The sequence below is a fragment of the Calidris pugnax genome, unplaced genomic scaffold, assembly GCF_001431845.1.
Source record: "Calidris pugnax isolate Ruff unplaced genomic scaffold, ASM143184v1 scaffold56, whole genome shotgun sequence".
Taxonomy (NCBI): domain Eukaryota; kingdom Metazoa; phylum Chordata; class Aves; order Charadriiformes; family Scolopacidae; genus Calidris; species Calidris pugnax.
Window position 1 is genome coordinate 2283115 of NW_015090839.1, and position 18658 is coordinate 2301772.

The 18658-nt window shown below is 37.6% G+C and overlaps 1 protein-coding gene across 2 annotated transcripts in view; it reads left to right on the forward strand.

Annotated features, from left to right (window-relative positions):
• SEL1L (sel-1 suppressor of lin-12-like (C. elegans)) overlaps positions 1-18213 on the forward strand; it is a 33810-nt gene extending 15597 nt beyond the window's left edge. The window contains exons 7-21 of one of the 2 annotated variants that reach the window (XM_014941906.1): positions 342-395; positions 477-536; positions 1151-1232; positions 1547-1701; positions 2457-2513; positions 3512-3580; positions 4877-4954; positions 6082-6144; positions 6944-7031; positions 7261-7409; positions 7954-8119; positions 9587-9658; positions 10763-10935; positions 12887-13015; positions 14170-18213. In XM_014941906.1, coding sequence (XP_014797392.1) covers positions 342-395; positions 477-536; positions 1151-1232; positions 1547-1701; positions 2457-2513; positions 3512-3580; positions 4877-4954; positions 6082-6144; positions 6944-7031; positions 7261-7409; positions 7954-8119; positions 9587-9658; positions 10763-10935; positions 12887-13015; positions 14170-14373 — 1599 coding nt within the window. In that variant the 3' untranslated portion in view covers positions 14374-18213. Of the gene's footprint in view, positions 1-341; positions 396-476; positions 537-1150; positions 1233-1546; positions 1702-2456; positions 2514-3511; positions 3581-4876; positions 4955-6081; positions 6145-6943; positions 7032-7260; positions 7410-7953; positions 8120-9583; positions 9659-10762; positions 10936-12886; positions 13016-14169 lie in introns of both variants that reach the window. The other variant, XM_014941905.1, reaches the window with a different exon arrangement.
• Positions 18214-18658: the final 445 nt, after the last annotated feature.

The window sequence follows — 18658 nt, forward strand, 5'->3', positions numbered from 1 at the left end:
TGAGGGTCTTTAAACTGGGATACTTTTACTGTTCAGGACCTTTGGATTTACATTTGGCATTCAGGGAAGGAGCAGTTTCTTCCTTGCATTTGATCCACTAGACTGAATTCTGGTGAGATGTATTTATGTTAGTGTCCCAGGCAACTGAATAATTTCGAAACTTCATACTTTAAAAGGGGGAGGGAAGGGCCTGCATACAGGAGATACCAAAGTGAAGGTAGTGCTTGGCATGTTCTTTGAAGCATTGAATTGTTGTTAGACCACTTTATACTTGTGTATTCCAGGAAAACTGATCCTGGAAATTTCGAAATGTGTGCTAACAAACTTTATTTTATTTCTAGGCTCTTGGATTTCTATATGCATCTGGTCTAGGAGTCAATTCTAGTCAAGCTAAGGTAAGTTAGAAATCTTCAGTGTGTGCTTCTGTATTTTTGTCTTGGAGGCAGATGTTAAGTAACCAATTATTTTGTTTTAAGGCCCTGGTGTATTACACTTTTGGAGCTTTAGGAGGAAATCTGATCGCCCACATGATCTTGGTAAGTACAATGGTTAATAACTTTGCAAAAAAGTTCTTGCATATGTACTCTTAATTTTTTAATGAAAGATTTGTATTCATGTGAAGACACTGTCCAAATATTAGTTCCTTAAGCATGCATTGGGTGGGCAATAGTATCTTCCCTGTGGCTCCTTGTTGACTTAAGGAAAGTCTTCTCATATTAAGGTGTATACCACCATGAATTTAGATGGGCCATGTTTACATCTCTTGACTTAAAGCAGATGTGTCAGACTTTCAATTTTTATAAGCTAATGAGAACTGTGAAAGCCAGAGATCTTTACAGAAGATGCTGTTTTTAAGCAGTATTATAAGATTTAAGATAAATAAACAGCAACATGTGTAGATAAAAGGCTTTAGGTTTTCACCCATAAGTATCATTCTGCTTTTTTTCTTTTTCCTGAGTAATATCTGAAGTTTATTGGCTACACTTAACCTTGGATAGTGTCAGTCGGTTGCTTTTAATACATACACAATGGACTTGTGGCCTTTGTTTTCCTTATTGTCTCCTCAAATTTTGCTCAAAACATTGTAACCTGGCAAGTTGTACGTTGTCAAATAACCCATAGTCTCATGTTTTTCCGTTTTGCTTTCTAGGGTTACCGGTACTGGGCTGGAATAGGAGTCCTTCAAAGTTGTGAATCTGCTCTCACTCACTACCGACTTGTAGCTAATCACGGTAAAAACTTTTTACCAGGCTACCATTCTTGACTTCATATGTATTTTTGCATTATTCACCTAGAAGATACTAGAAGTACTATCAACACTAATAGTATAAAAATAGAGTTCCTTCTTTTAAACAGATGATCTGTTTGACGCTGAATCATGATGTGCTACTTTTGCCTATTGAAATGTTTTTAATTCTTAGAGCTTCAGAGTAATTCATTCTCTCTGAGTAACAGTTTGAAGCTCTGTAGAGATCTGGTTTTACTAAATTTTAGTGTAGTATATGTCTTGGAAACTGTTTGAAAATCTATCTTATCTGTTTTTCAGTTGCTAGTGACATTTCTTTGACCGGTGGCACAGTGGTTCAGCGAATTCGCTTACCAGATGAAGTAGAAAATCCGGGAATGGCAAGTGGGATGCTAGAAGAAGACTTGATTCAGTATTATCAGTTTTTAGCAGAGAAAGGAGATGTCCAAGCACAGGTAAGATTAAGTTCACCTGATGGCATGCAGAGGTTTTCAAGAATTACAGGAACAACTTTACGTAATATGGAAAGAGGTTGGAGCTTTAGTTTTCTATTCCTCTTAAATCAACCTGGTTGCTATTTCCTAGCTAGTTTTTATGAAAAGAGGCTTATGTTTTAGTATGTTTAAGGTAAAACTTGGACAGAAAGTGCAAATTTTTGTGGAAAATAAGTCTATAACATTACAAGTTTAATATCTTAGGAAAGAGGATCTTAACTTTCACTAGAAACCAGCCAGACTCGTTTACGGATAGCTTTAGAGATTGTGGAGGAAGCCTTGATCAAAAGAACTGGCCCTGACAAGGGACTTCAGTTTCTTATGCTTTTGTGTAACTTGTGCATGCTGCAGGCTGGACCTCTTCTACGCACTATGCAGGAGGGGAGGACTCTAACACAGGCAAATTGTCACAATTCAGCTTGGTCATAAATGACTTAAAAATTAGGTAGGCAGCATCCAAATGAACAATTATCATTTTGTATCTAGGACAGTCATGTCACTTTCATCTAGGATAAATTTCTGCATAGACTAATGTGGAAAAAATAGGACTTTACTGTAGTTATTGAAGCAAATCTGTGTCTTCAGACTTTGTGACATGTTTTAATACTGATACGGTCTGTCATTGTGCATGTAATTAGCTCACTGGTATCTATTTACTAGAAACAGAAAGCCTGTAGGGGAAAGTGACTTATTTGCAATGTAAAATGTATTTTTAGGTTGGCCTCGGACAGTTGCACTTGCATGGAGGAAGAGGAGTAGAGCAAAATCATCAGGTACCCTTGTCTATGTGTGTCTCCGATGCATATTGCGCTTGGCAGAGGGGGAGAAAGTAGAGCTGAGACTGCAATGAAGCAGAAGGGTTTAAGTACCACTGTAAGGTATTTAATGACTTAAATAGTCTTGTTCAATAAAGGTTAATTCATTCAATAAAACAATCTTTATGTAACTAGTAAATGGAACTCGCTTTATTACACAATTAGTTTAAGACTAATCACCTTAGAAATGAGGAAGTCAAAAAGAAAGACCAGGTTTTCATCAAGTGGTACTTGAACCTGGCTGAGCTTTTGTACATGTAATAGAATCTTCATGATGAGCTGTGCATGCATTAGCAATTATAGTATAGTTTACGTGGCTTGCAAGAGTATTTTGCTTCTGTATACAAAACAGCAACTTTCATTATTAATGACAATACAAGTGTGCATAGAAGATGGAACTTCTACTGATATGTCAGCCTAGCTACCACTTAAGGAAGTTAAAATAGCTAACCTCTTAACAGTATGCATTGAAAAAAATGGAGAGCTGAGAATTATTTCGGACTCAGCTTCAATAATAATTTCAACAAGAAATTATTTAATGGTCATCACATTTAAAGTACTTCGAAATGGCTGCTCTGTAAGAGTTCAGAGAGGATATCAAGTGCTCAGAATGGGTATAAGCAAGCTCTGTGTAAAACTGGAACAGGAACCGGCAGATCTCTCTTCTTCTAAATAGGGGTTGTAGGTACAAGAAGGAGGAAGATTTACCTGTGTAGCTTGTGCGTAGTAGCAGTTGTAGGGTTTGTTTTCCTCTGCTTTTTGGAATATGCTGTTGAGAGGGATTGCTGCTCAATATTCCAATTATAAGTGGAGACTCCTGTTGCATATATTAAAATAGGTGGGATTGATACTTTCTTCTTCTGGGGATAAAAGATAACTCGGCAAAAAACCATTGGCAAGTAAAGGTACTGGAATCATAGTCACGGTGGCTAAAATACTTGTTTTCTTCCTTACAGCGAGCATTTGAGTACTTCAGTCAAGCAGCTAATGCTGGCAATTCACATGCCATGGCCTTTCTAGGAAAGGTGAGGTCTGAACACTCTCAAAAGTGAGCAAATTGGCTGCCTTTCAATGAAAAATAACAAATATTTCCTACTTTCTGATATCAGGCATTCTAAAACCTTGAATGTTTGAATCTAAGTACTTCTGTTTTGCTACTGTTTTGAATTGTCTTGCGAGATTTGAGTGTCGTAGTATATTCTGTGTAGTCTAAATTTTCTGCTTGCTCCTTCACATTAGGAACTTTTGGGTTGTTTTTTTCAAAATAGTGCTTGAACTAGAATTTCATTTTTTTTCAATTAAATACTTAAATGTCCTTTTTCTGTAATGAAGTTCAAAACTTAGGGTAGGCAACTATGCTCTTCCATACAGGGGAAAAAAGTCAGGCTTCTCAAAAATTTGCCTAGTGGGAAATGCTAAGTTCAGGAAGGAAAGGGGGCAGAAGTCTGTATTCTTATTCTGCGTAGAGAGGTGAGGCATCAGAGTCAGAGTTACCAATAGGTCTGCATCTACTCTGAATTGAAGCCTGCAAGGTGGGCCATTGTATCAGTTTTTTCAGATCTAAGTCCTTTTTTTTTTTTTTTTTTTTAAATCTAAAACATGGTTGACAGGCTGCTTTTGGTCACGATAACGTGTTACTGCTTAGAAGAGTATTTAGGTCACTTGCCTGAGATCTGGGTTGCAGGCTGCCTTCGCTCTCTGAAAGACCTAAATCCTTATTACTCCATGTGAGTACCCTGTAAGGTTAGGCTGCAGTAAGCAGCAGCTCTAGCTCATCTTTTTCAGGCTGTCGCTGCAGTAGAGGATGCAAAATTCATGTCCTTAGAGCATGAAAAAGTAGCATAATGTGCTGGTCAAGGCATCTGACAGGAGAAATTGCGGGTTCCTGCTTCACCTATAGCTTGAGTGGTTTGTATCTCATAAATGTTGAAATGAGATCAGGGTTTAGTAACTTAGTTTTCTTTGTTTTCAGGAAGAATTTTAACTGCCAATATAGTTTGACTTCCACTGGTCTCACAAGACTTTTGCCTGATTATGTGTTTATCACTGGACACTGATAGAACTCAAAATATGTTTTCATAGCAACTTTTTAATTTTATGGGCAGTTCATTCTCCGTTAGAAAGTTAAACTCTGTGAATTTTATAGCATAGAGATGTGTTTTCTGTTTCTGGGCAAGTTCTCTAATGACTATTCAGTAATGCAATAGAATAGTCGTAATAGTACAGTAGACTCCTTCTCATATGCAAAGTGAAGATGCTTCATTGTCTCCATGCTAAACTGATTTCTTCAGCTGTTCTTTAATAATGCCTTTCTCCTTCAGATGTACTCAGAAGGAAGTGATGTTGTACCTCAGAGCAATGAAACAGCTCTTCAGTATTTCAAGAAAGCTGCTGATATGGTATGATTATCTGTCAACTGGAAATACAGCATATGCACGAAAAACTTGATTAGCTCAGAAATGCTGCTAATGGTTCTTTTTATGCATTTTCATGTGCATACACCTACTCTCAACTTCTGTCCCAGAGTAGCTCATAATTAAATCCTGCTTGTCTAAAATGTCAGAAACTCCCTCCAGTTCTGGTCATGGTGCTTCATGAAGCTGTGTCCAGCACAAGGAGTCTAACTCTCAGGAATGCTCGCATCAATATGAAATACTGCTCACTTAACAATTCTCTTAAGTGTTAATTTTCATTAATCCACAGTTGTCACAGAAATTACTATTTTGGTTCTTGTTTTTGGTCGGTGAATAGATAATGGTTTTGGTTTTATACCTCTCGTCTCATTGCACTGTTGGGGTTTTTGCTGTTAATCCCTCATGTCTGTCTGTCACCTATCACTGACGGTAGCATTTGTACAGTTAAAGCACAAGTGTCCTCCAGGAAAAGTGTTCATCTACTATTTTTTACATGCTAAATTTTTGAAGGGTCTTCACAGTTCTTGCATTCCACAATTAGATTGCTGTTCTACACCTCTGTCCTAGAGTGAGGGTCTCTCAATTTGCTAATTTCCTACATTCACTGAAAGTTTCTGATGTGCTCCGTTGCCTGTCCTGAGGGAACACCATAGTGCATGCTTTTGCAAGGCCAGTGATCAGTAACCCAGCCCACAGGACAGCTGCTCATCTGCTCTTAAATTAAGACAGATTCTCAGAGTTCCTGTGGCTGTTTTGAGAGCCTCTGGAACATCCAGAACATCTCAAAAAGCTATTAATGCCCCACCTTTCTGTGGGTGTGGCTTTTACATTTTATACAACATTTTGAAAGTGCACAGTAGACTTTCGTAACAGGTGTTGAAAGATTTTCTTGTTAATCACCTGTGTAGTTACTGAATAAAAGTTACTGAAGGCGCTATTTTCTTCCTAAATAAATATTACTTACTAGGAGCAAAGTTACGAAGTCTTAGGCCGATCATCACATCACTCTTTAACATCACATGTTTTAGTGATGTTAAAGACATAAGAAAAATAAGAAGGATGTAGCTGTATGTTTTGCCTTTCTTTGCAGAAGTGTTTTCCTGTGTTTTCAGGGTAATCCAGTTGGCCAGAGTGGATTAGGAATGGCTTACCTCTATGGAAGAGGTGTTCCAGTGGTAAGCTTTTGACAGTCGTCTTTCTAATCATAGGTGATTGTGTAACTTCTTGTTGTCAACAAAATTTTTCTCTGGTGGGAAGTACTGTAGAAAACTTAATTGTGAATTTAACTGTAACACTGAAAACTCCATGAGGAAATCTGTAATATGAAAAAATAAAAATGCACTGTGGAGTTAGCAGCTATGAAACATGCTGAGTTCCTTCTAATAAGTCTGAAAATGTTGTTGAAGCCATTAGAAATGCATAGCAGTGTGAATTTTTAGTAGGAGTTTTGAACTTGTCTCTAATTTTCTTGTCAAATAAACCAAACCCAAACTATCTCTATTAATGTATCTTGTGAGAGTGGAGGAACACTCTGAAACTTTTAATTGGTTCATTTGCCTTGTTGCTTTTCCCACAAGAAGGTTTCTTATCAAATGTTTTATATTTAGCTATGCAAACAGATATTCAAAAGTTGAATCAGCCAGAAGTTGAAGAAGTAAGTTAAATAATTGTTCTAGAAACAGAACAGGGCACCCCTTCTGCTAAACATAACTATTCATAGCAATGCTATAGATGGATGCCAGCTTGGAGGTGGCTACAGACTTAAGACATGCTAATATGATTGTAGGCTATTTCGTTGTTTCTCCAAATTTTGACCAGATGAATATTTTTTTTTGCACTAGACCATCTCACAGTAATCTTTCTGTAATATAGATCTGTCCATGCACTGACACATGCATGCATACGTATTTTCTTTCTTCGCTTAAATTGTGGTGTATTGTAAGGCTCTAATGACTGGACTAAATCTTCCTGCAGAACTATGAGCTAGCACTGAAGTATTTCCAGAAGGCTGCAGAACAGGGATGGGTTGATGGACAACTTCAACTAGGTTCCATGTATTACAGTAAGTGGCATCAAAACGATGATTTTCCATGTCTAAGCATCTGCCCTTTCAGTAACTGTTCACTAGGTGGCATTAGAAGTGTAGATATACTGCATGTAGAGTGCTCTTAACTGCATTGAATTTGTATTTTATTCTGTTTTTATCTAACACTTTTACAGTGTTTTTCTTTATTTCATACAACTCTGCTTTTCAAGAGCAATGAATAGCAACGACTTATTCTTTCTTTTAGATGGCATTGGAGTCAAGAGAGACTACAAACAAGCTTTGAAATATTTTAACTTGGCCTCCCAGGGTGGCCACATTCTGGCTTTTTATAATCTGGCTCAGATGCACGCTACTGGCACTGGAGTGATGCGCTCCTGTCATACTGCTGTGGAGGTAAGGTTATCCATTCATAAAGGTCAAATAATACTGACTTGCAAAAGGTTGGATATAACCACATCAGCTTATATTGGAAATTCATCTTAGCTAAAATCCACTGGTGAGTGCAGAGCAAAGGCTATCGAAAGCAAAAGTGTGATCTTCTCAAACTCCTTTGTGTCTCATGAGAAAAATCTATTTTTATGTTGATATGGCAAGTTTGTATTTCCTTTAGTAACTTTGAAGAAAATGAGAAGAATGTAATATAAAGCAAACATTGGTATTTTATAAGTACTGAACTCTTCAGACATGAGTTTAAGTGTAACAAAAAAGCTGATATTAAGAATGATTTTTCTGAGTGAGCATCTGAATCTTGGCTCATATTTGCTTAGTAACTTGTATCTTGAAGTCTTAAGCAGTGAGTTGTCTATCAAGTTTTTCCTGTGAAATGTAAATATTTTGAGCAGGCATTTGAATGTTAAAGGTGTACCTCTTGCAAAAGCTGAATTTCTTAAGTTCCTGACGACCAGTCTTCTCCCCCTATTTTTTTCCCCCTCTGCAGTTGTTTAAGAATGTGTGTGAACGGGGGCGTTGGTCTGAAAGGCTGATGACTGCCTACAACAGCTATAAAGATGGTGATTCCAATTCTGCTGTGGTTCAGTATCTTCTCCTGGCAGAGCAAGGCTACGAAGTTGCACAGAGCAATGCTGCTTTCATACTTGATCAGAGTAAGGACCTGAATTTGCACTGCAAGTTTTGTTTGGAGTAGGTCTGCAGTAGCCCGTTTAGTAGAATGCTAGTGTGCTTGGAAGTACAATTGCATAGCTCTTGTTCAGTTAGAACTTCAGTGAGACTCCTGTCCTTTTTCTTGCTCATCACACTGGAAAGCAGTCAGTTTTAATTTTCACCTCTAAGGGTAGCTTTCTGGCCTAAAATTTAGAATACGCTTACATTCTAAGTTACAGGATTTTAAAAATGAGATAGGGAGAGAATGCTTTAGAAAGTTGCACAGTGCTGAAAATTTGCTTCCCTGGGCTTCTTAAACACAGACTTAACATTTCATTTTTAAATCTATTAAAGTGGGAATTGCATTAATTTTACCTCTGGCCTTTACTAAGCGTACAAGCTTCAGTTTCCTTTGTTCTTTATCTTGTAATGTCTTTCCTCATTTTTTCCAGATTTTTTTGTAACTTTACTTTTACTACTATTGAAGCAGGGATGAAGAGCTGGGCAGTTGGTTCTGTTAGGTTTGAAAAAAAACTTGTTCCGGGTTACAAAGGGAGTGCAAGTGACAAATCTTCTAGAAACTACAGAACCCAGTATTTTAAACTTTCTGGATCCCAAGCCCAGAAATCTAGGTGTTAGGGCTTTGTATCTTAATATAAAAATCAGCTATAGGTGGCTAATAGGCTAATCTAACATCTTAATTTCCAGTTAATGTTTTTCAAAGGTGCCCCATTGACTCATCTTGAGATAAGCTACAGCAATGAGAGTCTTGGCTGGAAATACCTTCTCTCAAAGAAATAGCATCTTCCCTTATCCTAAAATTCTGATTGTCATTACTCAGATGTATCTGCATCATCAACTGGAGAGGAATTTAAAATTCTTCTATGAACTTTATACAGAAAGTCTATATGTCAGCTGTGAGATCATATAGCTGAAACCACGCTTAGACTAGAAGCGACCCTCAATTTATGTCATGGACAAATAAAATAACTTGTGTTCTGAAGTAGTTGCAGCACTGCTGTGTAAAATATGCAGTTTCTGGCTGTCAAGGAATTCAAGCCTTCATTTTACTTGAATAGTCTTGGTTTTTAGATGGTCAAACTAAAATAGCTTATATTTTAGCCTTGTATTTGAGTGCACCTTTGTCAGATGCCAAATTGTGTGCATCTTCTGGCATTCTACAAGGATGCTTCAGAATCTCCTAGAGCAGGAGTGGAAGGGACAATTGATAAGCAATATTTCGGGGTGAAATGATAGTGTTTATTCCGAGCTCTTATGTGGGCAGATATATGGGAAGACCATATAAATGAAAGGGGTTTTTGTAAGTTTCAGATAGGTTAAATCTTGTTTGTGCTGTAGCCCAGATTACTTCAAGTTTTTAATTCATTTCAGCAGGCTGAACATAAGCGTGGGGTCTTGTGTGCATATGCCATGCTCCTCTTTAACTGACTGACTTTCTTTTCTAGAAGAAGCCAGCATAGTGGGAGAAAATGAAACCTATCCTCGAGCTTTGCTTCACTGGAATAGAGCAGCTGCTCAAGGTATGTCTGTACCTCCCAATTCCAATTAGTTTATTTTCAATAGAAACATTAATGTTTGATTTCGTGTTTTTATGGAAGAGAGGAGGGGGGAAAGCTCACCTCCTCCTGTCTGATATCAGTTATATTCCACATAGAGTAGTTGCTGTTCTTTGTTCCACTGTTAGCTGTAATGTCATTGCAATATACTTGCAGTTCTAAGCCGTTCTGAAATCTTGAAGATTAACAGGACTAAAACACAAATGTGCACTATGTTTCTTTTGCCATTCTATATGGAATTACAGAGTGGTGTGAAACAGCTTTAGGAATGTTTACACTGACTTTTCTAAAAATAAATTCACTTGGAAAAATAGATACAAAGTACCCTTTAGGATTTTGCTACTTGTCATCATTTATAAGAAATGCAATTTTCTTATTCAAAGCATGCGAAGCTCATTAACAAAGAATGCAGTCTTTATGTCCAACCAACTCAAGTTTAAACTCTGGTGCTTGTGATCATATCCTAAAATAGGCAAAACTAAACTTAGTCTTTAAATATCTCAGTATGAGGTCTCCAAGTTTCATATAGGTGCATCTACACTAATGTCTGTAGTAACTTTTTACTTAAGAGCTGTGAATGGAGCCTCAGAATTTTGTATGAAAATCTTCAAACCTACTTGGCTTTTAGTAGAAATTTAGAAATTGAGAGGATGGAATGGTTAAGTATTTAACTACTGAATGATGATGAGGAACTTTATTTTTCAAGTTTTCGGTGTCTCTGCTTTAAAAACAAAGCTGAAGCCCTTAATGACTGTATAACAAGTGAGAAGTTTTTCTGTAATAAGTGACTATGAACAACATGATACAGATTTTCAACGGATGCCACTAAAAATGGCAATAAAAATGTTGGTTGGATTACTGGGAAAAGGACTTTCCTGAAAACAGAAATCGGTTTGTTTTGGTTAGCTAAACCCAATAACAAAAAACTGTTTATGTGAGAGAGGAAAAAGGGGAAGCAGTCTGTGCAAACCATGGAAAGTAATATTAAAACCCTTACTGCATCTTCATATGAAACAGGCTTTCTTTGCCTAACTATTTTATCTTTTTGTGTTGTTTCTTGGTATATAGGATATACTGTTGCAAGAATTAAACTTGGAGACTACCATTTTTATGGTTTTGGTACTGACGTTGATTATGAAACTGCATTTATTCACTATCGACTGGCATCAGAGCAACAGCACAGTGCCCAAGCAATGTTTAATCTGGGCTACATGCACGAGAAGGGATTGGGCATCAAGCAGGTGAGTAAGCTGTAGGCTGATAGTCTGCTTCATTACAGTGCATTTACTAATATTAGATTAAATCCATAACAACTACTGGGCTTTGGGCACTATACAACCACTTAGTAGGAATTAGCATGTCTCCCACTTGCCATTGGAGAATATTTTGGATAAGTATATCCACTTCACACGTACCAGTGTAAGGAAACAAGGTATAGATAGGGAAAAAACTATTTGCTGAAAATTGGCGAAAAAGATAGCCATATGCTTGCATAACGCTTTCAAGACTTTGAAATGTAATGAAGTGAATGCAAATCAATTCCAGGTTCAAGTTAGAATGACCCAATAAGGTGGCCTGCACAACCTCAGTTCAGGTCACTGTTTATTCTGGATAATCCTGAATAAGTATGGTATTTCTTCCTGGGTTTTTTCCCCCGAACACCTTTTGCCTTATTCTCTCTTTACTTGTTGAATAAATAGTCTTTCTTACATAGAGGATTCTATGCTATAATTCCTGTACATAGATAGTTTTCAGACTTATACCAGGTCAATGCAAAATACTAAGCCCCTTCAGAAATCTCACCCGTGTACACTGTTATGCCCTTTTCATAGATTTAATGTTGTCCAGTTCCTGAGCCTGCATGTCAGATTGAAGACTGTTTTCATATCCTGCTTAAAATAAGAATGGATAACTTTCTCAAATAAATTTTTTCATGGTCTTCTCTTAAGACTTGGCTTGCTATTTCACTGCTATTTGTGTGTTAAAGCTCAGAGTCCTACAGGTCTCACTTGTCTGTTGAGTGAGAGTGAAGAATGTATAAGCAGAATGAAGTGCTTGCTAATTAGAAATTAAAATAAGCCATGATTTAGGATCTGCTTCTACACTGACACTAGCACAGTACAAAGGAGGTAAGGAAGCTCTTTTATAGAGTTACACAAAAGAAAGACTTTGCAGGCTCAAGGAGTATTCAGAGTTGTTCTATTGAATTAAAATACTAAAATGTGAGCTAGTGCATCTCATTCGCATGTGTTGATATTCGTACTGCTATTTCCACATGTGTAATGGAACTAAGTTTTGCTGTATCAGTAAGCAGAAAATCTTTATGGTATTTCACAGTCAGGATAAAATTATAAAATGACCATGTGGCATGAAATCCTGGAGTTTTCTCTTATTTTAAGTGTCCAACTTGGAACACTTCCAGAGGTAAGTCTTACACAGGCCTGTCCTTCACATCACTGAGTGAACACAGGCAACTTGTATCCAAGTATCCTCACACTGCACAGTATCTGTCTGAAGTGGAACCAAAAAAGCCCCGAGCAAACGAGGAAAGTTACACTATTCGGGTACAGGTATCCTCTGTTCTTCTTGCTACAGTTGCCTTCTTGTTCCAGCTACCACTAATTTAAGCTCTTCCTAAAGTTGCCCGCTGTTTGGGCTCATACTTTTGCCAGGCTGCCCTCGCTAATGCAAGTTATGTCTGGTTTGGATAAGGTGTAGAATCTAATTTGGGAGTATGCCCAGAAGTGGTTAGAAGCCACACTGTGCAGCGGGCACAGTGCAGTGTAACAGGGAGGAGCTGCTGCTCTGTCCTCCTCCATGACTTGTGTCCTTGTAGTCTTTCACGTTTGGTGTGGTGGTGGAGATTTTAGAGTGTACTGGTTACCTAAATATGTGCCTTAGTCTGCAGTGCATGGGTTGAATATATCGATATGAATCTCTTTGGTGCTAGAATTGAAGCTCACAGTTACGATAGCTTCATCTTCAGGTTGAAGCTTCCCTTTACTTCTCTATCCAAAGGTAAACATCCCTCAGAAACAAAATGGGGAAATTTTACTGAATGGTTTGCTCTTAACTTGACCGAAAGTGTTGTATTCAAATGACAGTATATAGTAGCTTACAGAAGAAGCTCTATGTTTTATGGTTAATTTTTCAAGGTCTTTAAAATTGAGCTCTGTATTTTCCTAACTTTAGGATATTCATCTTGCAAAACGATTCTATGACATGGCAGCTGAAGCGAGCCCAGATGCTCAGGTTCCAGTCTTCCTAGCACTTTGCAAGCTTGGAGTAATTTATTCCTTGCAGTATGTACGAGAAATCAATGTAAGTAATGCACGATTAAAAGGAAGAACAACAAATGTGGTTTTCTTTTTTAAAAGAAGCTTGAATTGTAATCTCACTTAAGTAGAAGTCTTACTTGAGCCTTCTGAAAACTTAGGACAGGTGTGTTCTATGTTTTTGCATATTAAGAAAGTTACTGAAGCTGTGATTTCTATTTCTTATTCATGCAATTGTGCAAAACTGAAATAAGGGCAGCCAGTGCTCTTCTGTGCTGCTCTTCCCTTAAAGAGACTTTCCCTGACCTCTTTGACTGTTCTTATCCTGACTGTCTGCTGTAAAATATAAGCAGATGATTACAGTGTCATAATTGCTGTTCAGGAAAAAATACTTTTTTTAGTCCTCATTCTCATGCAATTTTATATTCAGCTGTAACAATCCCACTTGAGTTGTGTTTGATCTCTATGGGAAAAAAAGTATTATTTATATTAGATAGCAGAAACTCTGCACAGTAGCTAAACTGAGTGATGGTGCTGAAAAAAAAAATTGCCTGGAATTTCGGTGACTTCTTTCCATATACTGTCTGAAATATTTCCAGTATTCTGACATCTTACTGCCTTATGGATTATTTCATGCATTCAAATGGTACAGAAGTTATTACCAGATAGAGCAAACACAATTCAGGCAATCCAGCTAAATTTGACAAAATTTAATAGTCTTGAGACTGGTGACTTTCAGGAGTGGACAGTCAAAATACTCTTAATTGAGCAGATACCCATGTAGCACTGGCAGAAGTTAGTGCTCAGAACACAGATATTCCAAGTTTTAAGTCTGTTGATGCAAACTTAAATTGCTAAAGACTCTGTAGTACCATCAGATATGGTAGGGAAGTATAAAGTGTGTGTTGGCTAATGCTTATGCAAATGGAAATTGATAAAAAGGCAGTTCAATCAAAACTAACAGTAAGTCACTTTAACTTCCCTGTACCTTATCTGCACAAATCTTAGTCTTATTGGCACTTAGTTCCTGGAAATTAGGAATGTCACTGACGTGATATTACTTTTTCAGTGAGGAAGAGAGCTACTGAAACTTGAAAACTGGTACTTCTACATGAAAATGTTACAAATTAAATTTAAAAGTAAAGTAATTTCCCGTTCTTGCCCTTTGACATGATGATGTGGACTTCTTGTTTTTCTTAGATAAGGGAAGTGTTCTCACATATTGATATGGACCAGCTGCTGGGGCCTGAGTGGGACCTTTACCTTATGACCATCATCGCCTTGCTGCTGGGAACAATTATAGCTTACAGACAGAGGCAACACCAGGCAATCCCCAGAGCAGCAGGACTGCGGCCACCTGTGCCTCAACAAGAACCACCACCAGAGCATCAACCGCCGCAATAGCAACAACAGCCTCACTGAAAGAACTGGATTTTTCCAAAAAGAACAATTTTCATTGTGATTTAGGACTTTGGATCAACAGTCCCTCCCCCAAAAGAGGCGCAAAGAAGTTTAAAAAAAAAACAAAAAAAAGTCTGAAAGCTGCTTAGAATGATGCCTTTTTCAGGGATAAGAAAATTCTTTCGAAACTGATTTGAATGTTATTTCAGTGCCAATGGAATAACACTATGGCTTTTTTCATGGAAACACATGAGTGCTACTACAAAAATGTTGCCTGCTGTACTAGTTCCTCTTTATTCAGAGTCCTTTTCATCTCCCAGAGAGAGCAGAAGGCTAGCATTGGAAGGCTTTTGCCTGCTTGATAGCAGTTGCCCTATATAAAAGTAATAAGAATAATAGTTTTATGGCCAATTTAAGTCCAAGAAGCTGAACTATACTCAAACTCTAAAAAGACTAGAGCTGTATGAACTTAAATTCTGATCTGCATCCCAAGTATTTCTGCAATCCTTATTTCATTATTTCTTAGTATTTCTTACACTTTGGTCTTTTATGCTACCTTGGATGATTTAACATAGATTATTTATAAACTCTGTGAGACTAAGTCACCAAACATGCCGCTCTCTATTTGTTATTTTTTGTTTTCAGTATTTTCCTCCATTCCCATTAGAGTAGGCAGTTCTTAGCAGATGGTGTGTAACCCAGGAGGTGGATTGGGACAGATTGGGTCTAATAAAGCTCATCAGTTGAAAACTGTCCACGTAATGCCCAGATCTTGCGTCCTTCTAAAACTTTTTTGGAGCCTATATACTTTGCAATACTTTGTGACATAAAAACAAATTGGTAGCGTTCCTAAATTATTTAAACTTTGCTCTTACAAGGAGGCTGAGTCTAGATTGCAGAAAGCACCAGTATTATTGTGGACACTGAAGAAAGGACAGAGCCAGAAATCTCAGTGAGTTAGCTTACTTCTTTTCTTTTTTTTTTCCCCCGTTTCTAGAGGTGGAAGTTCTGTGTTTAATTTTCAATCATCCTTTAAGTCATCTGCACTGCAAGAAGGAAACCTATGTGGTATCTCATGCGTGCATCTGTTCATTGCATCTACAAACAGGGCCCAAAGATGCATGCTCTCTGCAGAAGGGCATGGGATTATGCCAGGGATGCTACTCCAAAGTTTGGCTGACTGAGAAAAATTGTATGCTGGATTACAGCAATGCTCTGGCTCTTGCCAGCCTCTCTGGTACCTGGCATATATGAGAGTCAAAATAATATCTCTGGCTGTGCCATCTTGAGGAAGAAAATCCAAAGAGAAAGAAGACTAATGGTTTATGGCTTCTTGATACCACCAGGTCAGTGCAAAGGCTTTTTAGTGAGTGTAAAGAATACGACCTGTGGATTGATGTTTTCAGACTGCAAGAGGAATCTTCACTTATTAATGATTTTCATTGAACTATAATTTTTGGGGTTGGGGGTGGGAAGCCGCAGGGGAGTTGCTTAGAGGGAAGAAATGCAGAAGTTTCTGATCTTATTTACCAATGGATGTTAAATATTTGTTTCTGTACTAGCATTGAACCCTCTGAATATAGTGTCTTAAAGCTGAATTAAATACAAATGAGGAGGCTTTAGCTGCTTCCTGACAAAAGCTGTTGTGTTTAAGGGGTTAAGGGCTTCCTTTCATGCAAATATTTTTTCCAGTGGATTTGCAGCAACATATCAATATGCTTTATTTAGAATTGAGATGTTGGTATGGTTTCATGCTTAGTACATTTGTAAGGATTCCGTTGCACAATAGAGCTGTAGTTCGGGAAGGAAGATAAGCAATCCACTCTTTTGTAAACTGAAATGTCATGGATGACTAGTATTAAAATATAGGTAGAACTTCTTAGTACTTCAAAATGCTTATGCTGGTTGATGTGACGACAAATCTTTCATTTTACTTTGGAGGGTTGAAGCATGTGATAGAGGAACGTCTTGTTCAGTCTTAATCATCATTAGCAGATGGAACAGTATTGAATTTAAGTGTAGTGTCTAAAATGTACAGCACTCCCCAGCTGTATTTCTTAAGATATCTGTGACTTCTGAACACTCCCTCTGAAGTATTTTTGCCTCTGTCACTTAATAGCTCTTCTTAGCTTGGCATGAATAAATTAAAGGTTATATGGAAAATGTTTTTCAGTTAAATACCATTGGTTTGTTGGTATTGGTCTCTTAGGATGTTTAACAATTTTGTTACTGCATTACTGAAATGTTTTGGTTCTTTGATCTGTTAGAACTAAACTCTAAAAGCTCTACCCTATTTGCATGAGAATCTCTCATCACTGCTGCTATGTGACAGTCCTATCGCTGACTTTCACTGAACCTGATGCATTTTTACATCCAAGAAATGAGCAGAAGAAAAGGATTGAAGATCAGCAAGTTATTTCACTTTAAAGAACTGCTTTTTGAAGAAGCAATAAGGAAGTCTTTCTCCTGCTTTTTTCCCTTCCACCAAATTACTACCACTAACTTTTTTGGATGACATTCATTTGAATGAAGTGGTAGTAGTAAAAAGGCACTTGCCGTAAGTAATGGCGAGTTAACTCAGGGATTAAAGAAATGAATACATTTTCTAAATCAGTTGTCTACAACATGACTTAAGTTTTTGTGACAATCCCTTGCTACTTTGTGCTGAAACTTGCATTTTGAGGGAAGTATATTTAACTCTTACTAGCAATATATTTCTTGGCTTGCACTCAGTTTATCAAGCAGCTTTTTTCCTAAAGGAGCTGGGTTGCTCGGTTTCCTGCGGTGAAGTACTATTCCCTTTTAGTAGCACGCAGGTTGTCTTACAGTTTATATGCAGGAGTATTTTAGAAGGGAAGCTTGATTTAAGAGAAGCATTTCTGGGTAAGTTCAGCATGCTTTGAATGGAAAAATTGTGTTCTTTGTAGTAATGTAGGCAAGCACCTGCCTATTTGACCTTCCTGGACACATGCTCTTCTCTCCCTGCACAGAGAATGGAACTACAGAGCAGTGATTGCTGCTGGTGGGAGTTTTATGTGTAGGAAACCTGTGGAAGGATACAGGGGAAAACATTGTTCCACATCTCAAAGTATTAATCAAACACAGTAGCTCTTCTTGCTGATGGAAAGAAATGCTGAACTGTTGAGAAAACAGAATTCTGGTTCATCACTCTGAAACTTGTCCCAGAGTTGTCTTGAAATAATTTTCCTTGCTTTCTGTTGTCTGTCATGGGACAGCGTAATAGAAGATATAAGGCCTTTGATCCAAACATCCCAATGAGACTCTTATGAGATAGTTTTACTCACACTTGGGTCATCTTCCGTAAGTCAGCTGCTCTGATTAAAGTGAAAAAAAAACCAACCACCAAACCTATCAAATGTTACTCTTTTTGGAGAAGAACATTAAAACATGGATTGTGAAAGGACTTTTAAGACTATGCATTATCTAGTTTCCACCTATTATATGCTAGTTTTGGCCTACAAAAGGGGATCACTTTGCAAGTTGCTTCCTTTTTAGATAGGCAACAATGAACTGAAATTCTATTTTTGTTTTGGAGAATATTAAACTAAAAAGATTTAGTTTGATTTGAACTACTGCAAATGCATATGGCAAATAGGGACTATTGGGGGGAACCCTTTGTTTTTATCAGCTGCAGTTCTTTAAAGGGTCTTGTAGGAGTTTTGTAAATTTATTTTGTATTTAAAATCAGTATAAAGGCTGGTCAAATGTAATATAATTGTATAAACAAATTCTGTTAATAGAAAGATGTACAGATTCATTTTGTACTGTATCTCTAATCTTGTGAAATAAAGATACCACCTGTGTGGTTACCCTCAGTGTTCACAGTGGTTATGATAACAGAGGATGTCAATCATTAGTTGTATGCACTGATGTACGCCACTGCTAAATACATCCCTTCCTAGAAGGATGCTTGCACTTCTTTCCCTTCTACTCCTCTGGAAAAAAAAAAAAATCTGATTTAGGAGGGGCATAGTAAGGGGAATAAAAAATTTTGCGTCGTAGCTTCAGCTGTGCTAGAAACTTGCCCTCAGTGTGTGTATGTGTGTGTGACCCTCTTCAGCACATACAGCATCTGCCCTGTGATTTGAGAACAGTGACCAGTAACTTTAGGATTATATTGCATTTTCAATAGTCATACAGGGATAAACAGTGGCTGGAAACAGATACTGGGGGAGGGACTACTCCAAGCTGAGAAGTTTGCTTGCTTTTCATGCCTTTTTTGACCCACTCATCCCTTCAGGCTCCACCTGTTGAGATTCTTGAGTCC